Source organism: Myotis daubentonii, chromosome 5 (genome assembly GCF_963259705.1).
Source record: "Myotis daubentonii chromosome 5, mMyoDau2.1, whole genome shotgun sequence".
Classification (NCBI taxonomy): Eukaryota; Metazoa; Chordata; class Mammalia; order Chiroptera; family Vespertilionidae; genus Myotis; species Myotis daubentonii.
The window spans coordinates 109,337,114-109,361,083 of record NC_081844.1 but is presented as its reverse complement, the minus strand read 5'-3'; the positions used below and the strand labels follow the sequence as shown (position 1 = coordinate 109,361,083).

The 23,970-nt window shown below is 63.9% G+C and overlaps 1 protein-coding gene across 6 annotated transcripts in view; it reads right to left on the bottom strand.

Annotated features, from left to right (window-relative positions):
• Positions 1–23,970, bottom strand: part of TNRC18 (trinucleotide repeat containing 18) — a 77,193-nt gene that overhangs the window by 6,411 nt on the left and 46,812 nt on the right. For all 6 annotated transcript variants that reach the window (XM_059699362.1, XM_059699365.1, XM_059699364.1 and 3 more), the window contains 10 exons: positions 21,503–21,775; positions 17,013–17,255; positions 12,750–13,177; positions 8,281–8,436; positions 7,722–7,863; positions 5,965–6,082; positions 5,475–5,550; positions 5,260–5,368; positions 1,825–1,941; positions 789–953 (listed from right to left, as the gene is read on the bottom strand). In XM_059699362.1, coding sequence (XP_059555345.1) covers positions 789–953; positions 1,825–1,941; positions 5,260–5,368; positions 5,475–5,550; positions 5,965–6,082; positions 7,722–7,863; positions 8,281–8,436; positions 12,750–13,177; positions 17,013–17,255; positions 21,503–21,775 — 1,827 coding nt within the window. The remainder of the gene's footprint in view (positions 1–788; positions 954–1,824; positions 1,942–5,259; positions 5,369–5,474; positions 5,551–5,964; positions 6,083–7,721; positions 7,864–8,280; positions 8,437–12,749; positions 13,178–17,012; positions 17,256–21,502; positions 21,776–23,970) is intronic.

Below are 23,970 nucleotides of genomic sequence, written 5' to 3'. Positions count from 1 at the left end.
CACCTGGAGCGTACACACCTGGAGCACTCACACCTGGAGGACTCACATTTGGAGGACACACACCTGGAGCGCACACACCTGGAGCGCACACACCTGGAGCGCTCACACCTGGAGCGCTCACACCTGGAGCACTAACACCTGGAGGGCACACACCTGGAGTGCACACACCTGGAGGACTCACACCTGGAGCGCACACACCTGGAGGACTCACACCTGGAGCGCTCACACCTGGAGCGCTCACACCTGGAGCACTCACACCTGGAGCGCACACACCTGGAGTGCACACACCTGGAGGACTCACACCTGGAGCGCTCACACCTGGAGGGCTCACACCTGGAGTGCTCACACCTGGAGGGCTCACACCTGGAGCGCTCACACCTAGAGCGCTCACACCTGGAGCGCTCACACCTGGAGCGCACACACCTGGAGCACTCACACCTGGAGCGCACACACCTGGAGGACTCACACCTGGAGCGCTCACACCTGGAGGGCTCACACCTGGAGCGCTCACACCTGGAGCGCTCACACCTGGAGCGCTCACACCTAGAGCGCACACACCTGGAGCGCACACACCTGGAGTGCACACACCTGGAGGACTCACACCTGGAGCACTCACACCTGGAGCACTCACACCTGGAGCACTCACACCTGGAGGACTCACACCTGGAGCACTAACACCTGGCTCTACCTCTGACATGAACCTGCCTCCTGAGCTGCTCCCTAGCTGTGGAGGTGGGGTCTCTGTGCAGAGCCCCATGTGCAGTCCCCACACGCCGTTGCCAACTTACCACCCTTGGCTTTGGTGCTGGGTTTCCGTCCGCGCCCTCGCGCCTTGGTACCTGGCTCCTCGGACCCCGGCGCACCCCCGTCTTTGCCATCCCCGGTGTCTTTGCTGGTCTTCCGGCTGCGGCGCTTAGCACTGGGCACCAGTAGGGCCGGGGATGGCTCGGCGCCTGCAGGCAGGACAGACGGGTCAGGCTTGGCCTCCAGAGCGACGCCAGTCAGGACAGCAGGGACGGGGAGGAGATGACGACACCGTGGAGCAGGCCCCACGCGGCCTGGACGGCTGCGCGGTCAGGAGGGAGGCCATCTGCAGGGACAGCTCAGGTGTCTGCGCACGAGCTCAGTGGGGCCGTGACGAATGGACTGGGCGAAGCGAGAGGCCGACTCCTGTGGTTCTGATGACCCACTTGGAGGCGCACCAAACCTGAGGTTCATGGCCCTGCCAGTGGGGCGGCGCTGATCGGGTCCTGGCTCGGCCCTGCCCACCGCGGGGCCCTGAGGAGGCATCCCCCCTCCCTGAGCCCGCGTTTCCTACGGTGAGGCCACGGGACAGCGCCCCCTCACACAGCCTGAGGCAGGAGCAGTTACCGACCGGCCTGGCCTCCTGGCTTGTGCTGCCCTCATGGGCCTCGGGACAGAAGCTGGGGGACCCTGGGATCCGCTCTCTGCAGCCAATCCTGGGAGCCCCCACCCACAGTTTCTGCCATTTCCATCCCCTGTGAGTGCAAGTGGTCCAAATGGCAGAGCCTGAGTTTGGCTTGGGGGTGCAGTGGGGGCAGTGGGCAAGGGCCTGGGGGGCAGCGTGGGAGGGCCTGGGGGGCAGCGTGGGAGGGTCTGGGGGGCAGCGTGGGAGGGTCTGGGGAGTAGTGGGAGAGGGCCTGGGGGGCAGTGTGGGAGGGCCTGGGGGGCAGTGGGAGGGTCTGGGTGGGCAGCAGGAGAGGGCCTGGGGAGCAGCAGGCGTGGGCCTGGGGAGCAGCAGGTGTGGGCCTGGGTGGGCAGCAGGAGAGGGCCTGGGGGTCGGCCGGGCACAGGGCCACTCACACTGGATCTTGTAGTCGGGAGGCAGGAGGCGGATGTGTGAGAGGGGGATCCTCCCCGTGTCTCCGTCGTCGAACTCCACAGTGATGAGGTCCCCGTCGTCCTCGAGGCCCAGCAGGCCTGTGGGAGAAGGCGGGGTCAGGGGTGCCCAGGCCGAGCGGATGGGGATGGGGGGCAGCAGCGGCTCAGAGCCCCGTGTCCCGGCCCAGCACTGGCTCCTTGTTCCGGCCGACCAGTCCCGATTCCAGGGACGTGGCCGGTCCACCCGCTCCCGAGACGCCCCCACAGCAGCACAAAGAGCCAGCGTGGAGGAGCGGGCCGGTGGACAGGAGGCGGCCAGGCCGCCGTTCCAGGAGACATCTGTGCAGGACTTGGTCTCGGCTCTGCTGTCGGGGCCGGAGGAGGTGATGCCACCAAGGACACCAGTTTAGTTTTTGGTTAATCCTCACCCGAGGATATTTTTCCACTGATTTTTAGAGAGAGGGAGAGAGAGAGAAACACATCGATGGGTTGCCTCCTGCACACACCTCGACCAAGGCCCTGGCCAGGGAGGAGCCGGCAACCAAGGTTCATGCCCTTGAACAGAATCGAACCCGGGACCTTTTGGTCTGCAGGTCCATGTTCTATCCACTGAGCCACACCGGCCAGGGCAGGACACCAACTTCCACAAGGCCCTCTGCAGGCGGGGTGGGGGTGAGGGGGTCCCGCTGGACAGGCTGAGGGCTTACACCTGGGGAGACGCAGGATGGGCACAGCGGAGGGCAGGTGGGCACCACGCCAGCGGGGTGACAGGAAACGTGCACACTGGACAGTGTCCTCCAGCCCCAGCCCCGAGTGCCAGGCCCTAAGCCAGACCCCAAGGCTGCTGGGAGGAGAGCGGCAGGCGCTGGTCCCTGGGTCCCTGGGAAAGGCCTGCCTGCCACTGTCCCCAGGCCTCCCCGTCATGAGCGTCCGAGCCACTTGCTGAGATCAAAGGGACGGCCGCTACGACAGCCAGGCACAGGCAGGGGCGGCGGACACGGAGCAAGAACGGGACCCACGGAGCGGAAGGGGAACTCGGGAGGATCGGAAGCTAAAGGCAACGAAAGTGGCCGGCTGGTGTGGCTCGGGGGCTGAGCATTGACCTGTGAACCTGGGGAGGCCAGGGTTCAATTCCTGGTCCGGGCACTCGCCCGGCGTGCGGGCTGGATCCCCAGCGGGGGGCGTGCAGGAGGCGGCCAATCCGTGACTCTCCCTCATGGATGTTTCTCTCTCTCTCTCCCTCTCCCTTCCTGACATCAAAATATATTTTAAAAAAATAAAAATGATAGCAGACATTCCAAAATTTCAACAGAATAGAAGGGCTAGCCGAAACCGGTTTGGCTCAGTGGATAGAGCGTCGGCCTGCGGACTGAGGGGTCCTGGGTTCGATTCCGGTCAAGGGCATGTACCTGGGTTGCGGGCACATCCCCAGTAGGGAGTTTGCAGGAGGCAGCTGATCGATGTTTCTCTCTCATCGATGTTTCTGACTATCTCTCTCCCTTCCTCTCTGTAGAAAATCAATAAAATATATTTTTTAAAAAAAAAAGAATAGAAGGGCTAGAAGATACAGTTGGGGAAATTTCCCCAAAATTTGAAGAAAAGTTTGAGCAGACAATAGAAAAAAGATACAAGCAGCAAGGCCAGCAGACGAGTGTTGAGTTCCAGGAAAAGGGGAGCCAACGAGGGAAGACGCTCTCAGAGAAGCAATTCGAGTTTCCAGGAACAGAGAGCATCTGCTTCAAATCAAAGCCGCCTCCCTCCCGAACACACACACCACACACACACACCCATCACACACACACCACACACACACCACACACCATACACACCCATCACACACCACACACACACACCACACACACCACACACACACACCACACACACACACACACAACCACACACACCACACACACACACACACACACACCACACACACACACACACACACACACACACCACACACACACCACACACACCACACACACCACACACCCCCCACAAGAAATTCCAAACCCAGGAATAATGAGAAGATCCTCAAAGTTTCCAGGCAGAAAAAACAGGTCTACAAAGGCTTGGGGGTCATCCCGGCATGAACGTCTCAGAAACTCGGGAAGCCAGCTCCCAGTGGACAGAGCATTGAACACCGCTTCCAACCTAGACTGTCTGCCCAGCTCACCTACCTCTACAGCCCAGTGCAGGGCGCGCACACACGCACGGCCCGAGCGCTCAGCCCCGGACCCGCCTCGCAAGCGACCGGAGGACCCTCCCCGAAGCGAGGGATGGAGACAAAGAGAACGACGGGGAGGGGCTCCCGCGCGTCGGCCTTGGGCGTCGCCCCGTCCTCCTCCTACAGGAGAAGCGCCGGGCAGGGGGGCCCGCAGACCAAGTGCCCAGAGTGACCCCTGCGAGGCCAGCCGGGGAGCAGCTGACACGCGGCTCAGGGGAGAGCAGCCCCGGAGACCTGGTTAGGATGCCGCTGACCACAGTGAGGACCTCCCGCCTGCGCCCAGTCCACCTTCCGGGCACATAGGCTGGCAGCGGGCCACGGGCGGACTGCATCTGGCATGTCTTTGGGGTTTGTCTTTGACGTAACAAACACCCATATCCCATCTCCGGACACGTGGGTTCCAGTAGCTAGGGCACACCCTGTGCGTCTCTGCCAGCCTTGCCGGTGCCTTCTGGGGAACCTGTTAGTCTGTCTGCCTGTTTTCAATCCCTCTTACCCTGCTAACAACAGCCCTGCTTTCCTGGCCCGGCCACCATCCCCTCTCCCTCTGGCCCCGTAGAAGATTAGGACCGTCCTAGCCAGTCTGGCTCAGTGATGGGAGTGTCAGCCTTCGGACTGAAGGGTCCCGGGTTCCAATCCGGTCAAGGGCATGTACCTCGGTTGTGGGCTCGATCCCCGGCCCTGGTCAGGGCACGTGCGGGAGGCAACCAGTCAATGTGTCTCTCCCCCTCCCTTCCACTCTCTCTAAAAACCAATGGGAAAAATATCCGCGGTGAAGACTAACGAATCACAATAAAACAAAATTAGGAAGCCAGCCTCACTCATTGCTTCAGGGACGAGCACAGGACCCAGGACCACCGCTCAAGTACACGGGCCCCAGCCAGTTGGTGGAGCTTCTATAGGAAAAGCAACGCGTTCTCTGACGACAGGATTAAGATGGTGACATACGGTCCCCACGGAGCCGGTGTGACGTGAGCGGAGGAGAGCGCTGCCCACCCACCGAGCCCGAGTCCTGCCGGCCGTGGGGACGGGCCCCGGGCCAGCCACCGACGGGCCCTGTGAGCTCTCAGCGACACACGAGCCAGTGAAAGGCTTGGTGCTTGAGCCCTTAGAGCTGGGTGTCAGGGACCGGAGGAACCCACGCGGACACACTGAGAAGTGAGGAGGGTGCAGGGAGGGCGGGCACCCACCTCGGACCACAGTGCCCGGGTAGAGGCAGCGGTACTGCTGGCTCCAGTACGCGGCGATCCTGGTCCCCTGCGGCAAGAAGCGTGTGGAGGCCGGCCGCACGTCGATGATCTGAAAAGGTCAAGGACTGAGCCCCAGGCGGTGACTGGGACGAGCCCCTTCCTCTCCCTCCTCTCCTCCCCCACCCTCCCCCACCTCCTCTCCCCAGGCCCCTCACCGCCTCCTGCAGCAGCTGTTCCAGGCAGTAGATGTGGGGCCGGTTCCCGCGTTCCCCCTCCACCACCACTCGGTATCTGCAAGGCCAGGGCAAGGGTGGGGTGGGCTGGCAGGGGCGGGATCCCCCAGGGACCCTCCCTCCATGTCGCACCAGTGCCGCCTCCCAGGCCACGGAGACAGGACACCGAGCAGAAGCAGGGCTGACTTGCTGTGTGAACTTGAGGCCAAGGCTCTCCCCGCCCCTCTGGGCCTCAGTTTCCTCATCTGTACAACTAGGGGCTGCAGGTCCGAGCCGGCCAGCGGGCTCCCCTGCCCCTCCCTGTGGAGCCCCAGAACGCCCTACCCGCTCTGAGAGGCACCGTTCCATTCGCCCACTTCTATGGGGAGGGAAGCCACCTGCCCACAGAGGCCCAGCGAGGCGCCCGGACACAGGACGGTGAGGGCTCCAGGCTCGGGCCCAGCCCCCCGCCCCCGGCTCCGGCCCCACTCACATGTCTGGCGAGTGCACGGTCTGCACGTGCCCGGCGTACAGCAGCTTGTCGTCCATGGGGATGAGCACGCGCAGGCCGTCTTTCAGCTCGTCCTTGTCGATGATGCAGGAGCGCGGGGCTGCGGGAGGGGGCGGTGAGGCGGCTGCAGACCCTCCCTCCCTCCTGGGCCCCTCCCCCAGGCCGGCCCAGTGCCCTTGGGAACAGGTGCCTGCGGGACCCTGCGGGGAAGTGTGTCACAGGCGCGTGCCCAGACAGGGCTCGTGCAGGGACGTGCACGCGTGCACCAGCGTGCAGAGGGCCCACTTCTGGAAAGGCCCCAGGTGGGTGTGAACCAGCTGAGTCTCCACATGCTGCCCCTCCCCACCCCACACCATCCTCTGAGGCTGGGCATGAGGCTTGGGGGCGCCGGCACCCCCGCCGCCTGTCAGCCACACCTCCCGGACGTGCCGTCCCAGAATGCCGTTCATTCTGGTGGAAAACAGCCCCCACAGCCAAACTGCCCACCTGAGGCCTTGAGAGGCTCATCGGCCTCCGCTCTCCCCCTCGAGCCTCCCGCACACGGCCACGAGAACACACCTGGCTAGCCCCCCAGTGCAGAGGAGCAAAGTGGCCCCTGCATCAGCGGACCCCAGCCATCCCGTAAACATGTCAGCAAACCCAGTCCAGCTCAGTTCTGCACGCACCATGGAGACTGATACACGTTACGCAGCGGCAGCTGACTGATACACCCCGATGAGGTGACAAAGTGCTTCGGGGCTGGCCCGGGCCCTCCGCTTGCTCCACACTGCGCCCAACCCATTCCTCTCCTTAGTCTCCCCCCAGCTCTATACCTCTGGGGCCAAGTGCCTACCAGTGTCCCTTCCTTGGGCTGTCCTCCAGGCACTCCCAACCCGTCAGAAAAGCCCACACGTGGTCTGCCCCTGGCCCCCTCCTCCCGCCAACCTCAGTCTGCACCCCTTTGCTTCTCCACATCTGCTCAATCCACCACACAACCCATCTACTTCCCGTCCTGATGTGTTCACCCCCCCCCCCCCCCCCCGCCGCCCTCAGCAGCCCCTCCAGCCCTCGCTGGATCCTGGCAACAGCCCCCCAACTACTGACTTCCTGCCCCCAGCACCCCTGCAATTCGTTCTCTATGCAGCAGAGCTACTCAGAACCCCTGACCACACTGCCCCCCCCCCGGCCCACGGGGGACCCCTGCACGTCCTTTTCCTTTGGGAGAAGCCCAAACGCCTCACGAGAGTCCGAGAGTCCGGAACGGCCTCTGCTCAGGGTCCTGCCCAGTCCCCCTGCCCCAGCCCAGGCCCCGCCCAGTCCCCCTGCCCCAGCCCAGGCCCCGCCCAGTCCCCCTGCCCCAGCCCAGGCCCCGCCCAGTCCCCCTGCCCCAGCCCAGGCCCCGCCCACTCCCCTGCCCCAGCCCAGGCCCCGCCCACTCCCCCTGCCTCAGCCCAGGCCCCGCCCACTCCCCCTGCCCCAGCCCAGGCCCCGCCCAGTCCCCCTGCCTCAGCCCAGGCCCCGCCCACTCCCCCTGCCTCAGCCCAGGCCCCGCCCACTCCCCCTGCCCCAGCCCAGGCCACGCTGGCCGTCTGTCTGTCCAGCGGTGCCCACTGCTCAGGGCTTTGCACGTGCGCTCACTGCCACTCCCGCCCACTCCCCTGTGCTGCTGTCCCTGCCCCTCGCAGGCCATGTAACGTCCCCCGGGAACCTCCTGCGCCCCGGACTGCAGGCCTGAGCCCACACAGCACGGGGGTACTCACCCGGAGTCAGCGGCCGCTCCACGGCCCCGCCACACGGCAGGTGCTCGTCCTCCGAGAAGCTCGAGTCCTGGTTGGGCTCAAAGTCCTCCTCGGCCGCCATGCTCTCCATCAGCTTGCTCACGGCGCCCCCCTTGCCCCGGTTCTGGGGACGGAGCACGCAGGACAAAGGCTTAGGGCGGCACGCACGGCCTGCCCGGCCGGGGACCCCCCTGCAAACTCGGGGTCAGTCAGGCAACAGTGGTGTCGGCCATGGATGCCGTGTGGGTCCCAGCTGGGCTCACCCAGGAGGCCGGAGGGAGGACAGAGCGGGCTGCCGCCCACCTGGCGGGGCCTGCACATGCTCAGTGCGGGCGCTCGTCGCCAAGGCAGGCGCCTCATGCCCTCCTTGGGGAAACTGAGGCAGCCTCTGCACCATGTGCCCTGGATCTGAGGAGCAACCGCCTGGCCGGGCCAGCCAGCGTCCGGCAGGCACACCGGGCACCACGGTCTGTCTGGGATAAGGACACGCGGCCACGCCTGGGGACCCCTGGGACCGACACGGCTGTGCTCCGAGCCTCACCTCCTTCTTCACCTCCTTCCCTTTGGCCTTGGCCTTGCTCCTCTTGGCGGAGGAGGCCGGGGAGCCGGCGTGAGGGGCCCGGGCCTCGGGGGGCAGGACGGGCGTGCGGGGCGGAGGCAGCGCAGCTCCTGGTCCCGCCTCTTTTCCCCTCTTCTTCTGTGGAGGAAGCAACAGGGCGCCATCGGGGGCGGGAAGGCGAGGGGCGCCCGGCCTGGCTCCTGGCGGCAGGGCTGTCAGCTGCCACCACCTTGTGTTGTTTTATTGCTGCCGCACAGGGGGGGCCAGAGCAGGGGCACAGCGGTGCGCACACGGAGCACAGCTTACTCTGTGTCACTATTGCTGTCACTTTCCACGCGGACTGGAGGCCCACTTTGCCCCCGTATACTATCTATACAGATAAAAATCTAAGTGACCAGCAGACCGGTAGCGATGATGCGCACTGACCACCAGGGGGCAGACATTCGATGCAGGAGCTGCCGAGCTGTGGTGACTTGGCAGCCGTGGTTCCTGGGTGACACACCCAGAACCGGAGAGGAGGGAGCCCGATTCCGGGGGGTGTCATCTGAGAACCACCCTCTTGCAATCTGGACCCTTCGGGGGATGTCGGAGAGCCGGTTTCAGCCCGATGCCCACAGGCCAGGCCGAGGGACCCCACGGATGCACGAGTCCGTGCACTGGGCCTCTAGTTGTTTAAAAAGGAGCACCGAGGTGTGTTGAAGCGGGTCCGTGCGTGGGCCCTCCACCGGTCCTGTCAAAGCAGGTACCAGTGCCTCGAGGAGCGCGGTGAGCCTTCCAGAACCTTCCACAAGCACGCACACCCATGTGAGCACAAGGGCTGTGCAGACACAGTACTTTTTTAAACATAGTGGGGGTTTTTAAACACGGATGGAAATTTACCAAAAGCCCCATTTGCAACCCCCGCCAGTGTGCCTGGTATACAGCAAGGAGCCTCTTTATTTTAACAGCTGCCAACCGGCCAGTGTGGGGCGTCACAAGCCAAACACCCCGAATGGCGCCAGAGCGGAGACAGGGCCAGCCCGTCTGTGGGCCCCTCCCGGGAGGAGCGGAGGACAGCGGGGCAGCAGCCGCCCGGCCGCTTCCAGGAGGCACGTTCCTCTCCACCTGCCCCACTCCACGCCCCTCTCGGTGGACTGGACGTGGCCCAAGGGCACGTGGCTGTGCACAGCTTCCCTGTCAGAGCCAGGAGCTGGGAACAACCTAACGCCCGCCACGGCCCCAGGCCACGGCTCCAGAAATGCCGGCACCCGGGTGCCGTCCAGCTGTCACAGCGGCGGGGCCCTTCCCAGCAGACGCGCTGTCCGGGAAGCGGACACGAGGCCACGGGAGCGACCAGGGGGCGGCAGGGACGTGGGGGCGGGTCGCTTTGTGCTTTTTGAGAGACACACACACAACAACACGACCCAATCGAAGGACCTGAGCAGGTGGAATATGAAGAAACAGAGAAAGAGGATACTGGGCAAATGTTACTATGACAACAGCAGGTGAGTGAAATGCAAAGCAACAGCACTGAAGGGCACAGAACAGGAAACGCTGTAGGGACGGAGGGCATTCGGCTTCGCCCCGTTTGGGGGACGTACGTACAGGTGTAAATACACGTATGTTTTTTTTTTGTCTGATGCACGTTTTAATCCTGGTCACATTTCTGACGTCAGAAGGCATCGTGGGGGTCAAGGAGCGTTTTTAACGTGCGGATGTCCCCTCCTCCCTCTAGATCAGCGGTTCTCAACCTTTCACAGGGGTCGCCTAAGACCATCAGAAAACACATATATAATTACATACTGTTTTTGTGATTAACCACTATGCTTTAATTATGTTCACTTTGTAACAATGAAAATACATCCTGCATATCAGATATTTACGTTACTATTCATAACAGTAGCAACATTACAGTTATGAAGTAGCAACGAAAATACTTTTATGGTTGGGGGTCACCACAACATGAGGAACTGTATTAGAGGGTCGCGGCGTCAGGAAGGTTGAGAACCACTGCTCTAGTGTCTGTGATTAGGCAGTTCGTCTTGGGGAGCACGTCTTTGCGCGCCCGAGGGAAGAGGGGCGACAGCAAAAAAGTTATCCCTGAGTGAATACTTTTGTTTGGTTAATCCTCACTCTAGGATATTTCTCCATTGACTTTTTTAGAGAGAATGGAAAGGAGGGAGGGAAAGAGAGAGAGAGAGAGAAAGAGAGAGAGAGAGAAACATTGACATGAGAGAGACATATCAATTGGTTGCCTCTTGCAGGCACCCTGACCGGGGCGGGGATCGAACCTGCAACCCAGGTACATGCTGTTGACCGGGAATCGAACCCGTACCCTTCGGTGCGTGGGCTGATGCTCATCACTGAGCAACCCCAGCCACGCCTGCACCTGAGTGGATTTTCACCTTCTCCCTTTCCTTTACCTTCTGTTCTAACAGGTAAAACTGGTAACTGTTTCCCGTTTCTGGGAGCCTTGCTATTTTTTTAAATGAGGAAAGACTCCACATGTGACCAGCTGTGCACACAGAGTAGAGTTCGTCGCTGCAGTGATCGCAACAGCAAAGACCATCATCCGCCACATGACGCAGCCGGGAAGGTCGCTGGCGGGAGGTCACGAGAGCCGGGTGGCCAGATGGTGGATGCGAGCCAGCCACTTAGAAATACGCATTTTAAAAAAGCAAAATAGAAGCTCAGCACAGGGAACGCACGAAACATAATCCACGCCTGCAAACAGGAACCAGAGTCTATCTCAAAGTAGGAGCAGCGGCCGCTCCTGGGGTGACGGGGTACGGGTCTGACTTCTCCTTCTGATGCCCGTTCCTTCACCTGCTCTGACCCGCCTCTTACTGTTTCCCGGGGACACAGACTGGGCGAGCCTGGTCCTCCCCACGACAGAGGCGCCGCCCAGGAGGGGCCGGGGAGGTCGTGTGGCTGGGGGTGGGGACCCCGCTCCGGGCTGGACCTGCCACAGCTCAGCTCTGACCGCTGACCGCTGTGCCCCCGGCAGGTCAGGGCCCGTGCGAGGCGCAGCTGCCATGAGCCACCTGCCGCGTGGGGCTGCGAGCTCTCAGTGGCGGTGAAACAAACCCACTGCTGGCCTCCGCCCCAGTCCCGACACCCATCCCACATCCCTGGGAACTCCCTGGGGCTCCGGGGAGGCGACTCCTGGTCCCTCCTTGGGGACAGGAGGAGCTGGAGACTGAGATCGTGATGGGTCACGTCCACATGTTGAGCCTCCATCAAACCCGAGGGCGGGGTCTGGAGAGGGGAGCTTCCCGTGTGAACACGGGAGGTGCGGGGGGGGGGGGGGGGGGCGGCAGCAGTGGCCTGTCCCCCGGCCCCGGCCTGCGCCGCTCTGTGGGCTGCTCCTGAGCGGGGTCCTTTATAATAAACGTCCGTACAGTGTTGTCCGAGTCTGAGTCACTGTGTGAGCGGACCTGAGGTCGGGACCCCGGCGTACAGCGCGGGCAGCACTGGCACCTGGGGCCGGCAACTCGTCCCGGAGGGCCCTCGGGCTGAACCTTCCCCTGTGGGCTCCACGCCGCCCGGCCTCAGGGTCAGAGTTGTGAGGACAGGAACCAAGTTCTCCTTCGCCAACAAACCACGCAGCATGGTGCCCGGGGGGAAGGCGTGCCCCCCCTCCCGGGTCGCCCGCGTGACATCGCCATCATCATCACGCAGCGCCTCCTGTCCGAGGCCCGGAAGCCTCAGCGGTGGCTCAGCCACGAGGAAGCAAGGGGTGCGCACACACCCAGGTGCCTGGGAGCGACCCGGTTGCGGCCCTGCCTCACCATCCCCGCGGCCAGGGGTCGGTGCAGCCTCACCCCTTTCTGCGACTCTAGGTCACTGTCCCGTAAGTGCATCCTCCGCAGGGACGGGGTGGAGGCCGCAGGCCAGCCACTGGCTGTAGCCTTGAACGCGACGCCCGAAGGGGGACAACTGGCCACCCGCCTCCTAGCAGCTCGAGCTGAGAGGGCACGTGCTCTCGGCCGGGGAGCCTGCGCGCGTGGAGGGAAGGGCACACCCCTCTGTGTTCATGACCTCGGAGGCAGCGAGGTGTGAGCAGAGGCCACAAGCCACGGTGGGACCAGCAGGGCCTGGGACTCTGTCACCAACAGAAACCCCACCACCGGGCGCATGGCAGTGCCCGCAGGGACCCTAAATGCCACGTGTGCTGCGGGCAGGGCACTCGCTCGGCGCCGCGCCGTCTGGGAGGCGCCGGGAGAGGCACCGCGGGTGCAGCGTCAGAAGGGGGTCTGGCGTTTGGTAACTGCAGTTTCTTTGGCGTCCGTGCCCCCCAGGCGCACACGCACACGCACACGCACACGCACACGTTTGGAATGTTACTGAGTCAAAGGCAGAGGGCCTGTGCGCGGGCGGGAGGCCGGCGGGCAGCTGAGGGCCTGTGCGGACAGCGGGGCCACCTCCCGAGACGGCGATGAGGGGGCCCCACCCCTGCACCCAGCTCCTACCTTCCTGGGGTCCTTCCTGTCCTTGGCGCGGCCTGTGTCCTTGCGTGGGCTCAGCGGGCCGCCCTTGCCGCAGCGGCTGGGCTTGGCGACAGCGGGCGCCGTGCTGGGCGCCGGGGCGGCGGCCGAGGCGTCGTGCAGGAAGATGCGCTCGCTGCGCCGCCGTGTCCACAGGTCGTCGTCGCTGGCCTCGGGCCCCGCCTCGAAGCCGGGCTCCTTGGGGCCCCGCAGCCGGCGGGCCTTGCGCCCCTTCTCCGCCGCCACCTTGGCCTTGTTGGGGCTGGTGGGACCGGGGCCCCGGGCCCCGGGCACGGGCGGGGCCAGGGAGGGGCCTGGCTCCCCCAGACCCTTCTTGGGCCGCAGCAGCCCGGCAGGTGACCGCTTCCGCACCTTGACCTCGCTCTCCGAGTCGGTGTACTCGAACTCCGTGCCTGGATGTGGAATGAGAGGCGGCTATGGACGGGGGCTCATGGGCCCCCACTTCCCACCCAGCCCGCTGCCTGGCCACCAGCAGGAGGCCGCAGCCCATCCCTCCTCCCAGGGACCGCTCTGCCCGCGGCAGCCTCCTCTCCGCTTGCAGGGGAGGAGCCTGAGGTCCAGGGGCAGGAGGACCCACTGGGCCACATGCCCGTGACGGCAGCCCCTTCTCCCCAACCCGCCTGGCCGCCCAGGCTGCTCACCGCCCTCCCCGCAAGAGCCTCAGACCCGAGTGTGGACACTCCCGCCGGGGCTGTGGGAGCTGCTCCCCGGCCGCCTGTGCCCCGGGGGAGCCCAGGAGCCCGGACAGGTGAGCGGCTGGGCCCCGCCCGAGGACAGCAGCTCCGGGAGGCGGGCGGGGAAGTCCGGGCGAAATCCCCGGCCCGGCAGGAGCCTCTCCTCCGCTTCCTGGAGCCACGTCTCGGAGCTGGGAGGTCCCTGGCACCCACTCCCCGGTACAGGGGTGGCTCCCTGGAACCCACGCCACCCTGGGGCCCAGCCCCTCTTCTCAACTCGAAGGCGGCCCCTCCCTTCCCACACCCAAGGGGCAGCCCTGAACCCGTGAGGCCAGCCCGGGATGCACAGCCTCTGACCGCAAGGCCACGGGGGCTGTGTGCTCCCCTCCATCACCACAGCCCTCGTCACGCATGGCTCCCGTCCAGGTCTGCCTGGCCCACGCTGCTCCAGCCCAGGAAACACGTGCGGCTCAGAGCTGGCCCGGAGCTGTGGCCGGGGACAGTGCCCGGGACGGGATGGCTGTGACAGCCAGAGCTGACACCACCCCAGAGAGGACCTGCCCCAGATCCCACAGCACATGAGCGAGAAGCCAGCCAAAGCCTGGCGGCAGCCTGCCCACAAGGGCTCCGGGCGGCCAGGCCCCAGGGCCCTGACAACTGCAGGCCCAGCAGAGGGAAGGGGCGGGGCGGGGGCACACGTATGGGAAGGAGCCTCTTTCAAAGCTTAATGATCCCGGTAATTAACCTTTTGTTAACAGGCCTCCCCGGCACAGTGAGGCAGCCGGGGGCTCTCACGGCTGATTAGAGGGCGGCCCTAAAACACAGGGAGAGGGAACTGAGCCCCACCTGCCGGCAGTCCCCCAGCAGCCCCCCAGCAGCCCAGACGTGCAGAAAACTCTGCAGTCACTGCGCAGGGGCAGGGGCAGGGGCAGGCGATGGCGTGACTGACACCCCTGCAGGAGGGGAGACTGGAGCTGTCGGGGGGGGGGGGGGGAGGTCAGAGGACAAACACCTCTGAGATGGGGGTGGGGGGCCACATGAACGGCCTGAGACGGGAACCGGTCCCTGGCAGAGCGCTGGCGGGACAGGGAGGGTGTGCCAGGGCTGGGAGTAGGGCCCACGTCCTGACTCCCACCCAGCACCATGGGCTCCTGTCTTCTCCCAAAATCTAAGGCTTAAAGGAGGAAGAGGGAACAGAAGAGGTGAGACGCAGGGAGCCCGACTGTCAGAGGGTGAGGAAGAGAGACCACGCAAACAGTCCCAAGAGCACTAGGTGGCCGCTGACAACATCAGGCAAAAGCTGAGCCTTTAAACCAGTGGTTCTCAACCTTCCTGACGCCGCGACCCTTAAATACAGCTCCTCATGTTGTGGTGACCCCCAACTTCATTGTTACAAATTGAACATAATTAAAGCATAGTGATTCATCACAAAAACAGTATGTAATTATATATGTGTTTTCCGATGGTCTTAGGCAACCCCTGTGAAAGGGTCGTTCGACCCCAAAGGGGTCGCGACCCACAGGTTGAGAACCGCTGCAACAAAGACGGACGGCTAATCCGCCAGGGAGACATAACCGTTATAAACAGACAGGAATATAACCCGGAAACATATAAAAATGATTATCCATCCTGACCAAGCAGGATTTGCCCCAGGAATGCCAGGCTGATTCAACATACAAAAAATAAATGAAAAATAAATCAACATAACGTCCCATATTAACGAAGGACAAAGGCCACACGAACACCTCAACAGACACAGAAAAAGAAGACATTCCATGTTCATGGATACGAAGACTTGATAGTGTCAAGGTGTCAAGTTCTTCCCAACTTCATCTACGAGTCAATGCAATCCCACCCAAACCCCAGGAGGTTAATTCGTGGATCCCGACAACCTAATTCTAACGTTTAGAGTTTACATGGGACAACCGGGCAGAGCCGCCAGGTTGATATTGAGGGAGAGGAACAAAGCGAGAGGCCTGATGCTACAGTGACCAGGACGGTGCAGTATTGGCAAAGGCACAGACAGGTAAAGTGACGGGACAGGACGAGCGCCTAGAAACAGGCCCCAGCGTACAGTCCAAGAGCTTGGACAAGGGAGCAGAGGCAACGCCGTGGAGGAAAGACGGTCTTTTCAACAAATGGTGCTGGACCTCCACATGCAACAGAAACGAAACGCAACAAAGGCCCGGCCGGCGTGGCTCCGTGGCTGAGCGTCGACCTATGAGCCAGGAGGTCACGGTTTGATTCCCGGTCAGGGCACAGGCCCGGGTTGGGGGCTCCATCCCCAGTGCGGGGCGTGCAGCAGGCAGCCAATCGATGATTCTCTCTCATCATTGACGAGCTTCTATCTCTCTCTCCATCTCTCTCTGAAATGAATAAAAATGTATTTTTCAAAAACAAAACAAAAACAGACATAGACCTTACTCCCTTCACAAAATTTAACTCAAAATGGGTCACAGGCCGTAAAATGCAAAACTATAGAACTTCTAGAAAATGACCCTGAAGAAAATCCAGGTGACCTTGGGTTTGGTGGGGAATTTTTAGACACAACATCAAAGGCACAACCCACGAAAGAAAGAACTGATAAGCTGGACCTCATTCAATTTACAAAATTCTGCTTCGCAAAAAACATCGCCAAGAGAATGAAAAGATAAAACGGGGGGAAATCTGCAAAAGATACCACTGGCCAAGGACCGTTACCCAAAATACATAAGGAGCTCTCACAGCTCAACGTCGGGAAGCAAACAGCCCGACCCAGAAACGGGCCCGAAGCCTTGCAGCACCTCCAGGAAGACGTCCGACGGCAAGCAAGCGCCTGAGAAGACGCTCCGCGGGGGTCACGGGGGAGATGCGAGTGAGGCGGATACACCGCCCGCCCGAGGACACCCCGCAGCCCCGAGCCCAAGGCACCCACTCCGCGCGGGAGGCGGTGCGCAGCAGCCACTCGGGGACACGGCTTGACGGCTCCTCGCGAACGAGACAGGCTCTCACCATCCGGCCCAGGCGTTTGCCCAGAGGAGCTGGAAGCTGATCCCCAACAAACCCGCACACGATGTTTGCAGCAGCTTTTTTCGTAACGGCCACAGCTCGGTGCCACGAGATGTCCCCCGGGGGGTGCGGGACAAACAAACTGCGTACGTCCGGGCCGTGGAACGCTACCGGCACCAGGGAGAAAGGCGCTCTCGGGCAGGAGGAGCGGGCGGACAGCCGGTGACGGCGGCAGCGACTGCTCCTGTCCACCCTCTACTTCCCTGTGCGCCCAGCCCCTCCCCCTGGTTGCAGATCGGGGGCCTCTGCCTCCCAGAACTGCCCCACGTCGGGCAGCTGAGGGGGCGGGTCAGGCCCCGGTGGCTGCAGGTCACTCCTCACCGCTTTGGGGGCCCCCCCTTGGAAACAGCACGCCGGGGCCCACGTCACCAGCCTCTGCTCTGGGCAGGGCCGCCCCCAGGAGGGGCCCCGCGGGCTCCCAGCTCTGCCCCCCGCTTCCCGGAGCCTCAGTCTCCCCACCTGCAGGCCGACGCCGAACCACTCCGGCAGCACTGCCCCGACTTACCCATCAGGCTCTGCCGCTCCTCCTTCTTCCGCGCCTTCTGCTTGGCCTCCAGCTGCACCACCGACAGGGACGGCCCCACCGTGGGGCTGGGAAGGGCGCTGGCTGCGAAGCGGGCCAGCAGGCCCAGCCCGCTCTCCTCCAGGCCTGGCGACAGGGCTCGGTCCCGGGCCCCCAGCCTGTAGCCTCCAGCCTCGTCCTCCTCTTCCTCCAGCTTGTCCTCGCCCTCGTCCTCGGAGCTCTCATCTGGTGCAGAAAACAGGGGTCAGAGCCTCGCGGGGCCTGCGCCGCCCGCCCCCAGGCGCAGGAGCACCGGCCTCGCTCCTCACTCCTCACCAGCTGGGGGGCGGGTCCCCCCACGGCCCAGCGCCCCCTCTATGCGAGCCCAAGCCGTGGGCATCCGACGGCCCAGAGTGGGCAGCGGCTTTGGGCGTCAGAGTGGGTTTCTGTCAGGGACGGCAACATGCACGTGTGCTGTGGGGAGGACACGGACAGGACTGCAGACGGCTCTCCACGGTCTCACACGCACACACACACCCGTGAAGGCTGCGGAAGGAGGCAGGACAGGACAGAGGACAGAGGAGGCCGAGGGAGGGAGGAGAGGGTCTGGGGGGGGAATCTGGGGGCTCAGGCTGGGTTTCTGGGCACAGGCACCTGGCAGTTTGGGCAGCTGGAGGCCTGGGGGCTGGCGGCAGGAGGAGGTGGAGTTTGGTCCCTTCTTGGGGGGAGGGGACACCCACGGTTGAAGCCCTGAGCAGCTCTGGGGTCCGAAGCTGGCTCCCAGTGCCACCCCCACTCTGGGCCACCTGCCACCCAGAGCCCTACCTCCTCATCTGCGGGACAGGGTGACCCTCCAGCCACCCGTCAGGGAGGGTCCGAGCAGGACCGCACGTCTGTAGGCGCAAGCACGGTGCAGGCACCAAGAGAATTAGACATGCAGAGCCACCCTGTCCTGTGGAAACTCCTGCCACTGAGGGGCCAAGCGCCGGGCTGGCCTCTGGACCACAGGGGGTGGGGAAGGGGCAGGCCGGAAGGGTGCGGGCGGGTTGCTCTGCACCGGGAGACAGGGGCCCAGGGGCTCAAGTGCTCAGGCAGAGAGGACTCGAACCGGGGCTGGCTGGCTGTCCTGCCTTCCAGTGTAGTGGGAAAACGCTAGAGAAGTGCCTGCCTGTGTCTCCAGCTGGTGCCTGGATGTGCCAGCGGTCGCCAACCTTTCGGACCTCACGGACCACCAGTGGTCTGCGGCCCACCGCTTGGTGACCTCTCCCAGGACCAGGCCTTTGGGAGAGGTGGGCGGGCCGGGGGCAGGGGTGGGGCACGCTCCCACACAGGAACCTCCACCAAGACACGGTCTGGAGACACAAGCTTGCGCTTCCCCGGCTAACCAAGGGCAGGTGGGGGGCAGATGCCGTGCCCAGGAGCCCCGAGGGACCTGCCCGAGGGTGCTCACCTGCTCAGAGCTCTGGGAGCCTGAGGGTCCCTGGGGGCCTCGGGCCAGGCGAGGCTGGGGTGGGAGATGGTGTCTGGGGCGGGGCCAGTCTGGGCGGGGCCAACTCCATGTTCTCCTGCCAGCGCCCAGGCCGCCTGCTGGCTTGAGTGCAACCAGTGGCCGAATGTGGGCGCCCTGGGGTGCCGGTAAGGCGGAGGCTTTCTGCCCACCCCCGGACCGGAGGGAGCCCCGTTTCTGCTGAGTGACCCCTGGGTGCGGGGAGGGGTGATGAGCTTAAGGAATCTGAAAGCAGTGAGAGGAAGGCGGCAGAGCGGGAGTGTTAGGGGGAGCGGGAGGCGGGCTCGCGAGCGATGGATGAAGAGGATGGAGGCAGCGGGCAGGCGGGCGGCAGGCAGGCAGTGCACACTTGCGGTCCATTCACAGTGCGGACGTCACGTTCTGTCTCCGCCCCAGCGGGCCACAGCGGCAAAGCAGGCTAAGTGTAGGCAGACTTTCGGCAGCACCTGGGTCCCCCACATCAGGTCCCCTGGGGTGGCGGTGGGGGCTGGCTGGCTGGGGACTCGGGGACGGACAGGGGCCAGCCTGCCCTCCTGCGGCTGCTCAGGTGTGGAGGTTCCAGGACCCGCTGCCCCCGGGCGTCTCCACCGCAGGGCCCGGCGGGGAGGGCTGGCTCTGGTTTCTGGATGTCGGAGCGTCCGCATCAGATCCCAGAGAGCCAGCGCAGCCCCTCCCGGCACCCTGAGCTGGAGGAGTGTTCGAAAGGCAAAAGCCAAAGGAAGGGGTGTGCCCGTCACAACTGGGGGACACAGGTCCCGTGGTCTCCCAGGGCCCTCCCGCCTCCCCTCGGAGCCTGGCGGGTCCGCCCTGGCTGCCTCCCGCTGGCTGTGGCGGGGGATCGGGCTGCAGGGCAGGGGGACCAGGGGTGCCTAAGGACCAAGAAAAAAAAGCCTCTCGGAGCTGTCCACACCTGAGGCCACAGCTTGCCAAGGGCAGGGAGAAAAAGCCCCCAGGGAAATGCAGAGGAACTTTTATTTAAAAAAACAAAACCAACAAAAAATACCCCTCCTGGCTCTGTGTGTGGGGTTGGCTGCTGGGACTTGGTTTCCAAAACCTGATGGATAAATGCCAAAGCGACCCGCTGCTGCCATCGCCGATGGGGCAGCCCGAGGAGGGAGGTGCAGGGGGACACGAAGAAGAGGGTGTGCCTACCTACGGACCAACGAGCCAGGCTCGACCCCGGCTCAGTGACCCGGGGCGCCGTCTGCCCTACTCCCAGCCTTCGCTTTGCGTCCGAGTGCAGCGTGAGAGCAAATGCAAGAGACCAAAACAGACATTCAAAGCATCATGGGTAGGGGTCAGGGTGAAGGTATGGTCAGGCTGCTGGGGGAGAAAGCAGACACACTAGAAAAGCCAAGCCAATTAGGGGTTTAGTATCAGGTGTCAGTAAGGCCCTATCGGAGACCTACCTACCGGCCCCTGCGCAGGGGGCCCCTCCCCTCCCGCCACTCCCCCTATCTGTCCTTGGCCGCATCCAGTCCTGGTCTGAGGTCCCGGGGCAACGGCCCCTGGCTGGACCCAGGGGACTGCCAGCTTCTCTACGGAGTCTGAGCTGAGGCAGGGGAGCCCCAAGGCTTGGAACCCTGGCTTTAAGGGGCGGGGGAGTGTGTGGAAGGGAGGCGGCTTGGGGATCCAAGTCCTGGGGAGAGGAGGAGGAAGGTGGGGAGGGTGGTGGCAAACCAGCCAGGAGGGTCCACGTGACCAGGACGGAGGCGGCCTCGGGAAACCAGGCTGGCTGGCAAGTTGCGCAGGAGAATGCGCGCCCCAAGGCCACCTGGCTCCCTGCTGTGCCATCTGCTGGTCACCCAAAATGGATCTGGGCCATCCAGAGGGGAGGCGTGGGAGGAGAGGTGGACCAGGAGTGAGAGAGCGAGGCTGGAATCAGGCAGCGCTCGGATCCCAGGGCTGAGCCAGGTCCTGTCCCAGCGGCTCTCACATGCCTGGGCCTCCCTTGGGGGCATCGGGTCTCGGCTCTGCCACCCAGGGGATGGCACCCGGGAGCTGGGGTCCCTGTGCGGATCCACCCGGAGCAAACCCTCGCCCCGGCCAAGGCGCACTGGAGCCTGCCGGCTGGGGTGACTCTGACCCTGTTTTATAAGCGAGGCCCCGGCCGAGCTGGACTCGCGGGCCATGCCCTCTCCGCAGTGCTACACTCTGCCCCTCGCTTGCAGGTGATCTTGGCCCTGCACTGCCTACCAGCTCCTCCTGGCGGAAATGTGTGTTAGGAAACGGGGTTGTGAGCATTTTTAAAGCACTGATGCAGAGGCATTGAGCTTTAGGAAAATAAAAGACAGACAAGCAGCTAAAAAAAAAAAAAAAAAGATGATGCTGGAGGTGAAAGCAGTTGACTTTAAACCTGAACATGAAATGCATGCCAGCAGCTCCCAGGGATATCTGAACAAGAGGGAAAAGCAGCGACTGCGTGACTCCGTCTCTACCCCTTCCGGGTGGGGGAGGGGAGGGGAGGGGAGGGACAAACGAGGGCAGCGACCCCTAACGGTCTAAGTGAGGACACAGCAAGAGAGACAAGGCACACGGGTTTAGTTAAAAAAGAACTCGATATGTTTAATAAAGCTCGGTGTTACCAAAATCCCGGTACAAACATCAAGTCACACGCCCACACGACAGTTCCATTTACAAAACGTCCCTGTGGCCCCTGCCAAGACCCCCACCCCGGCCTGCGGTCCAGGGGACAGGGAGGCCAGAATGGGGTGGCGGAGGGGGGAGTGGAGGAAGGTGAAGACTAAAATCAGTCCGAATAACAGCTCAAAAAGAGCCAGCCGTGGTTATCACAATGATACAGGCACAAATGCACCCGGCAGAGGCTGCACGGCAGGCTACGCTGCCAAGACCCCAGACGGCCGCCCAGCAGCGCCATCCTCGCACCCGCACCTGGCTCGCTCACGCACGCACGCTCACTCTCTCTCTCTCTCTCTCACACTCTCGCTATAAAACACGGAAGGGGTGTGTGTTTGGAGCTAGTAACCTTGGTCAAACGAGTCCTCCGAAGAATCGCTGAAGGAGGAGCGGGCCTCGACCTCCTGCAGCAGCAAACAGAACGGCTGCTTCCTGCCCGCCAGCTTGGGCCTCAGAGTCCGGGCGGCCGCCAGGCCCCTCCTGGGCAGCTTGGGGCCCCCGGGCGGCTTGCTGCTCTTGGCCACCATGCCACACAGGAGGGAAGATGTCAGCTTGGAGCCGGAGGGGCCTTGGGCGGACCACTCATCCTTCAGGAACTCCTCCTCCTCCTCCGAGTCCGTATCTGCAGTCAAGGCAGTTTGTCAGAAGGTAAGTCAGGGCCGGGGGCGGGAGGGGCTGGTGTCTGTCAGGTTACGAGTGAGCGCCCTGGTGCTGCAGCAGAGAGGCCCAAGGCCTACTGGCCGTGGAGCAAGCGGCGGGCACCTCTCACCTGGGAGTGGAGGGCACCGCTCGCCTGGGAGCCGTGGGCACCTCTCGCCTGGGAGCCGCGGGCACCGCACACAGCACGGTCACCTGGGCCCACCGCCCTCCCAGGCCCCGGGCGGGAGGAGCCGCTCTCAGCCAGGTCTCTCCCTGGCCACGGAGGTCACCTCGGGCCCGGCTATCCCACAGGACGGCACCAGCCCGGGGAGGGGCGGGCCTAGGAGGGGAAGGGCTCAGGTAGAGCTCCGCTTCCCCCCAAGTGCCAGCTCCCAGGGGTGCAGGCCGGCGCGGGCACCCAGCCGTGCACCCCTCTTCCCACTGCCGCTCAGCAATGTCACAGTGGGGGCTTGAGACAGGCCAGACACAGAGTCCCACCAAAGACACTGGCAAATGAAGCTCCTGCTCGCTTCCCGTTTTCCTACCAGAGAGCCGGTCACCCCCACCCCACTGCTGCTGGCACCCCAGTCTCGGCCTCACTACTGGGCGAGGCCAAGATCTCCAGCTCAGGAGGACCCCAGGCTTTGGGGAGGGAGCTGTCAAGTGAGCATGGCTCTGACCCCTCCGCGCCCCTCAAACATACACAGTTCTGACCCGTGTTACACATGGGCTGTCGAGCAAGACCTCCCTGCAGAAAGGGCTCTGCAGCCAGAACCCGCTCCCGTAGCCTGGCCAAGTCCCCCTGGAGCAGGGCTGCAGGGGCATCGGTGAACACAGCTACCGCGCGGCTCCGCCCGCCAGCTGCAAGGCCGAGGACAACCTCTGGGGGGGGGGGGCCCTCCGGCTACTCCTCCAACATCTACGCCCCCCACTCCCACCGAGACCCAACGCAGGTCGGCCTGCAACTCTGGGAAGGACAGACAAGGACGAGCCCCACCAGGCCCCGCCAGGCCCCTGGCTGCAGCTCTGCCTCCTGTGAGCTCCATCCCAAACTGGGTAACAATGGCCAACCTGGCTTCCCACCAGGCATGCCACCCGCCCTACCCCCCAAAGTGACAGGACAGGAGGGCAGGGCTCTCCCCTCCCGTCTCCTGCGGGGGCAGCACAGCTCGCCAGCGCACCCCCGGCCTCCGTGACTCGCTCTCCTTCACCCAGGCCCGCGGAAGGGCCCATGCAGAAAGCAGAAGGGCCCAGCCGCACGCCTGCACCACCTCGCCCACAACGGGCCTCTGGCCTCCCTGTCGCCATGCTGGCCCACCTCCCTCACCCGGACAGCGAAGACGCAACCGAGTCAGACTGGCAACTTGAACGTGGCTTGTGCACGTGCTCACAGCTGCTCCGTGGACTGGCCCCGGGTCTCAGGGACCCGGCTCAGCCTGGCCTCTAACTGTGCCACATCCAGTGGGAGTGGGGGAGGAGGGACTCTTCAGGCGACCAGCCAGGCCACGTCCAGCAGCCCTCGGCCCGGAAAGATTCAAGGAGCAGCCAGCCTCCTGACCGCTCTTCGTTCCAGACCCAGCCGGGCGGGCCGCGGGGCTAAAGGCCTTCCGTCCTCCTTCGGGGCAATGAGTCTCTGAAAGCGGCCGGGGCCTGGGCAGCGCGGCCAGATCACACCGCGAGCCGTGGGGGCACACGCGGGCTCAGCCTCAGCACCCGGGGCAGACGACCTGCCTGCCCCACGCCCACCTGAGACCCAGCCCTGAAGACCCACTAGACCCGGTCACCGAGCCCCAAAAGCAGCAGCGCTCCACCTGCAAGGCGCGTGCCCGCTCCTTACCAGCCCGACTCCCTCCAGCTCGCCACAGCCCCAGGTCCGACCCAACCGTCCTTTGCCCAAGAAAACACACTTGCTTGTAACAAGAAAGGTGCCCGTCCGTGCGCTGGACAGTGAAACGCCATCGCCTCGCGGCCCCAGGAAGGGCCCATCAGAAGCCCAGGCGCAGACCCAGGCCGTCACCAGCGAAACGGCCTCCACCGCCCACAGCCGGGACCTGCACAGCCACCCCCACGGGCGCAGGCGCCAGGAGCCCTGCTGGGCTTCCCTGCGGCCGCCACGCCCAGTCCCCATCCATCCTGGGCACCAACGCCGACACCGGTTACACGCCAGGCCGCGGAGTG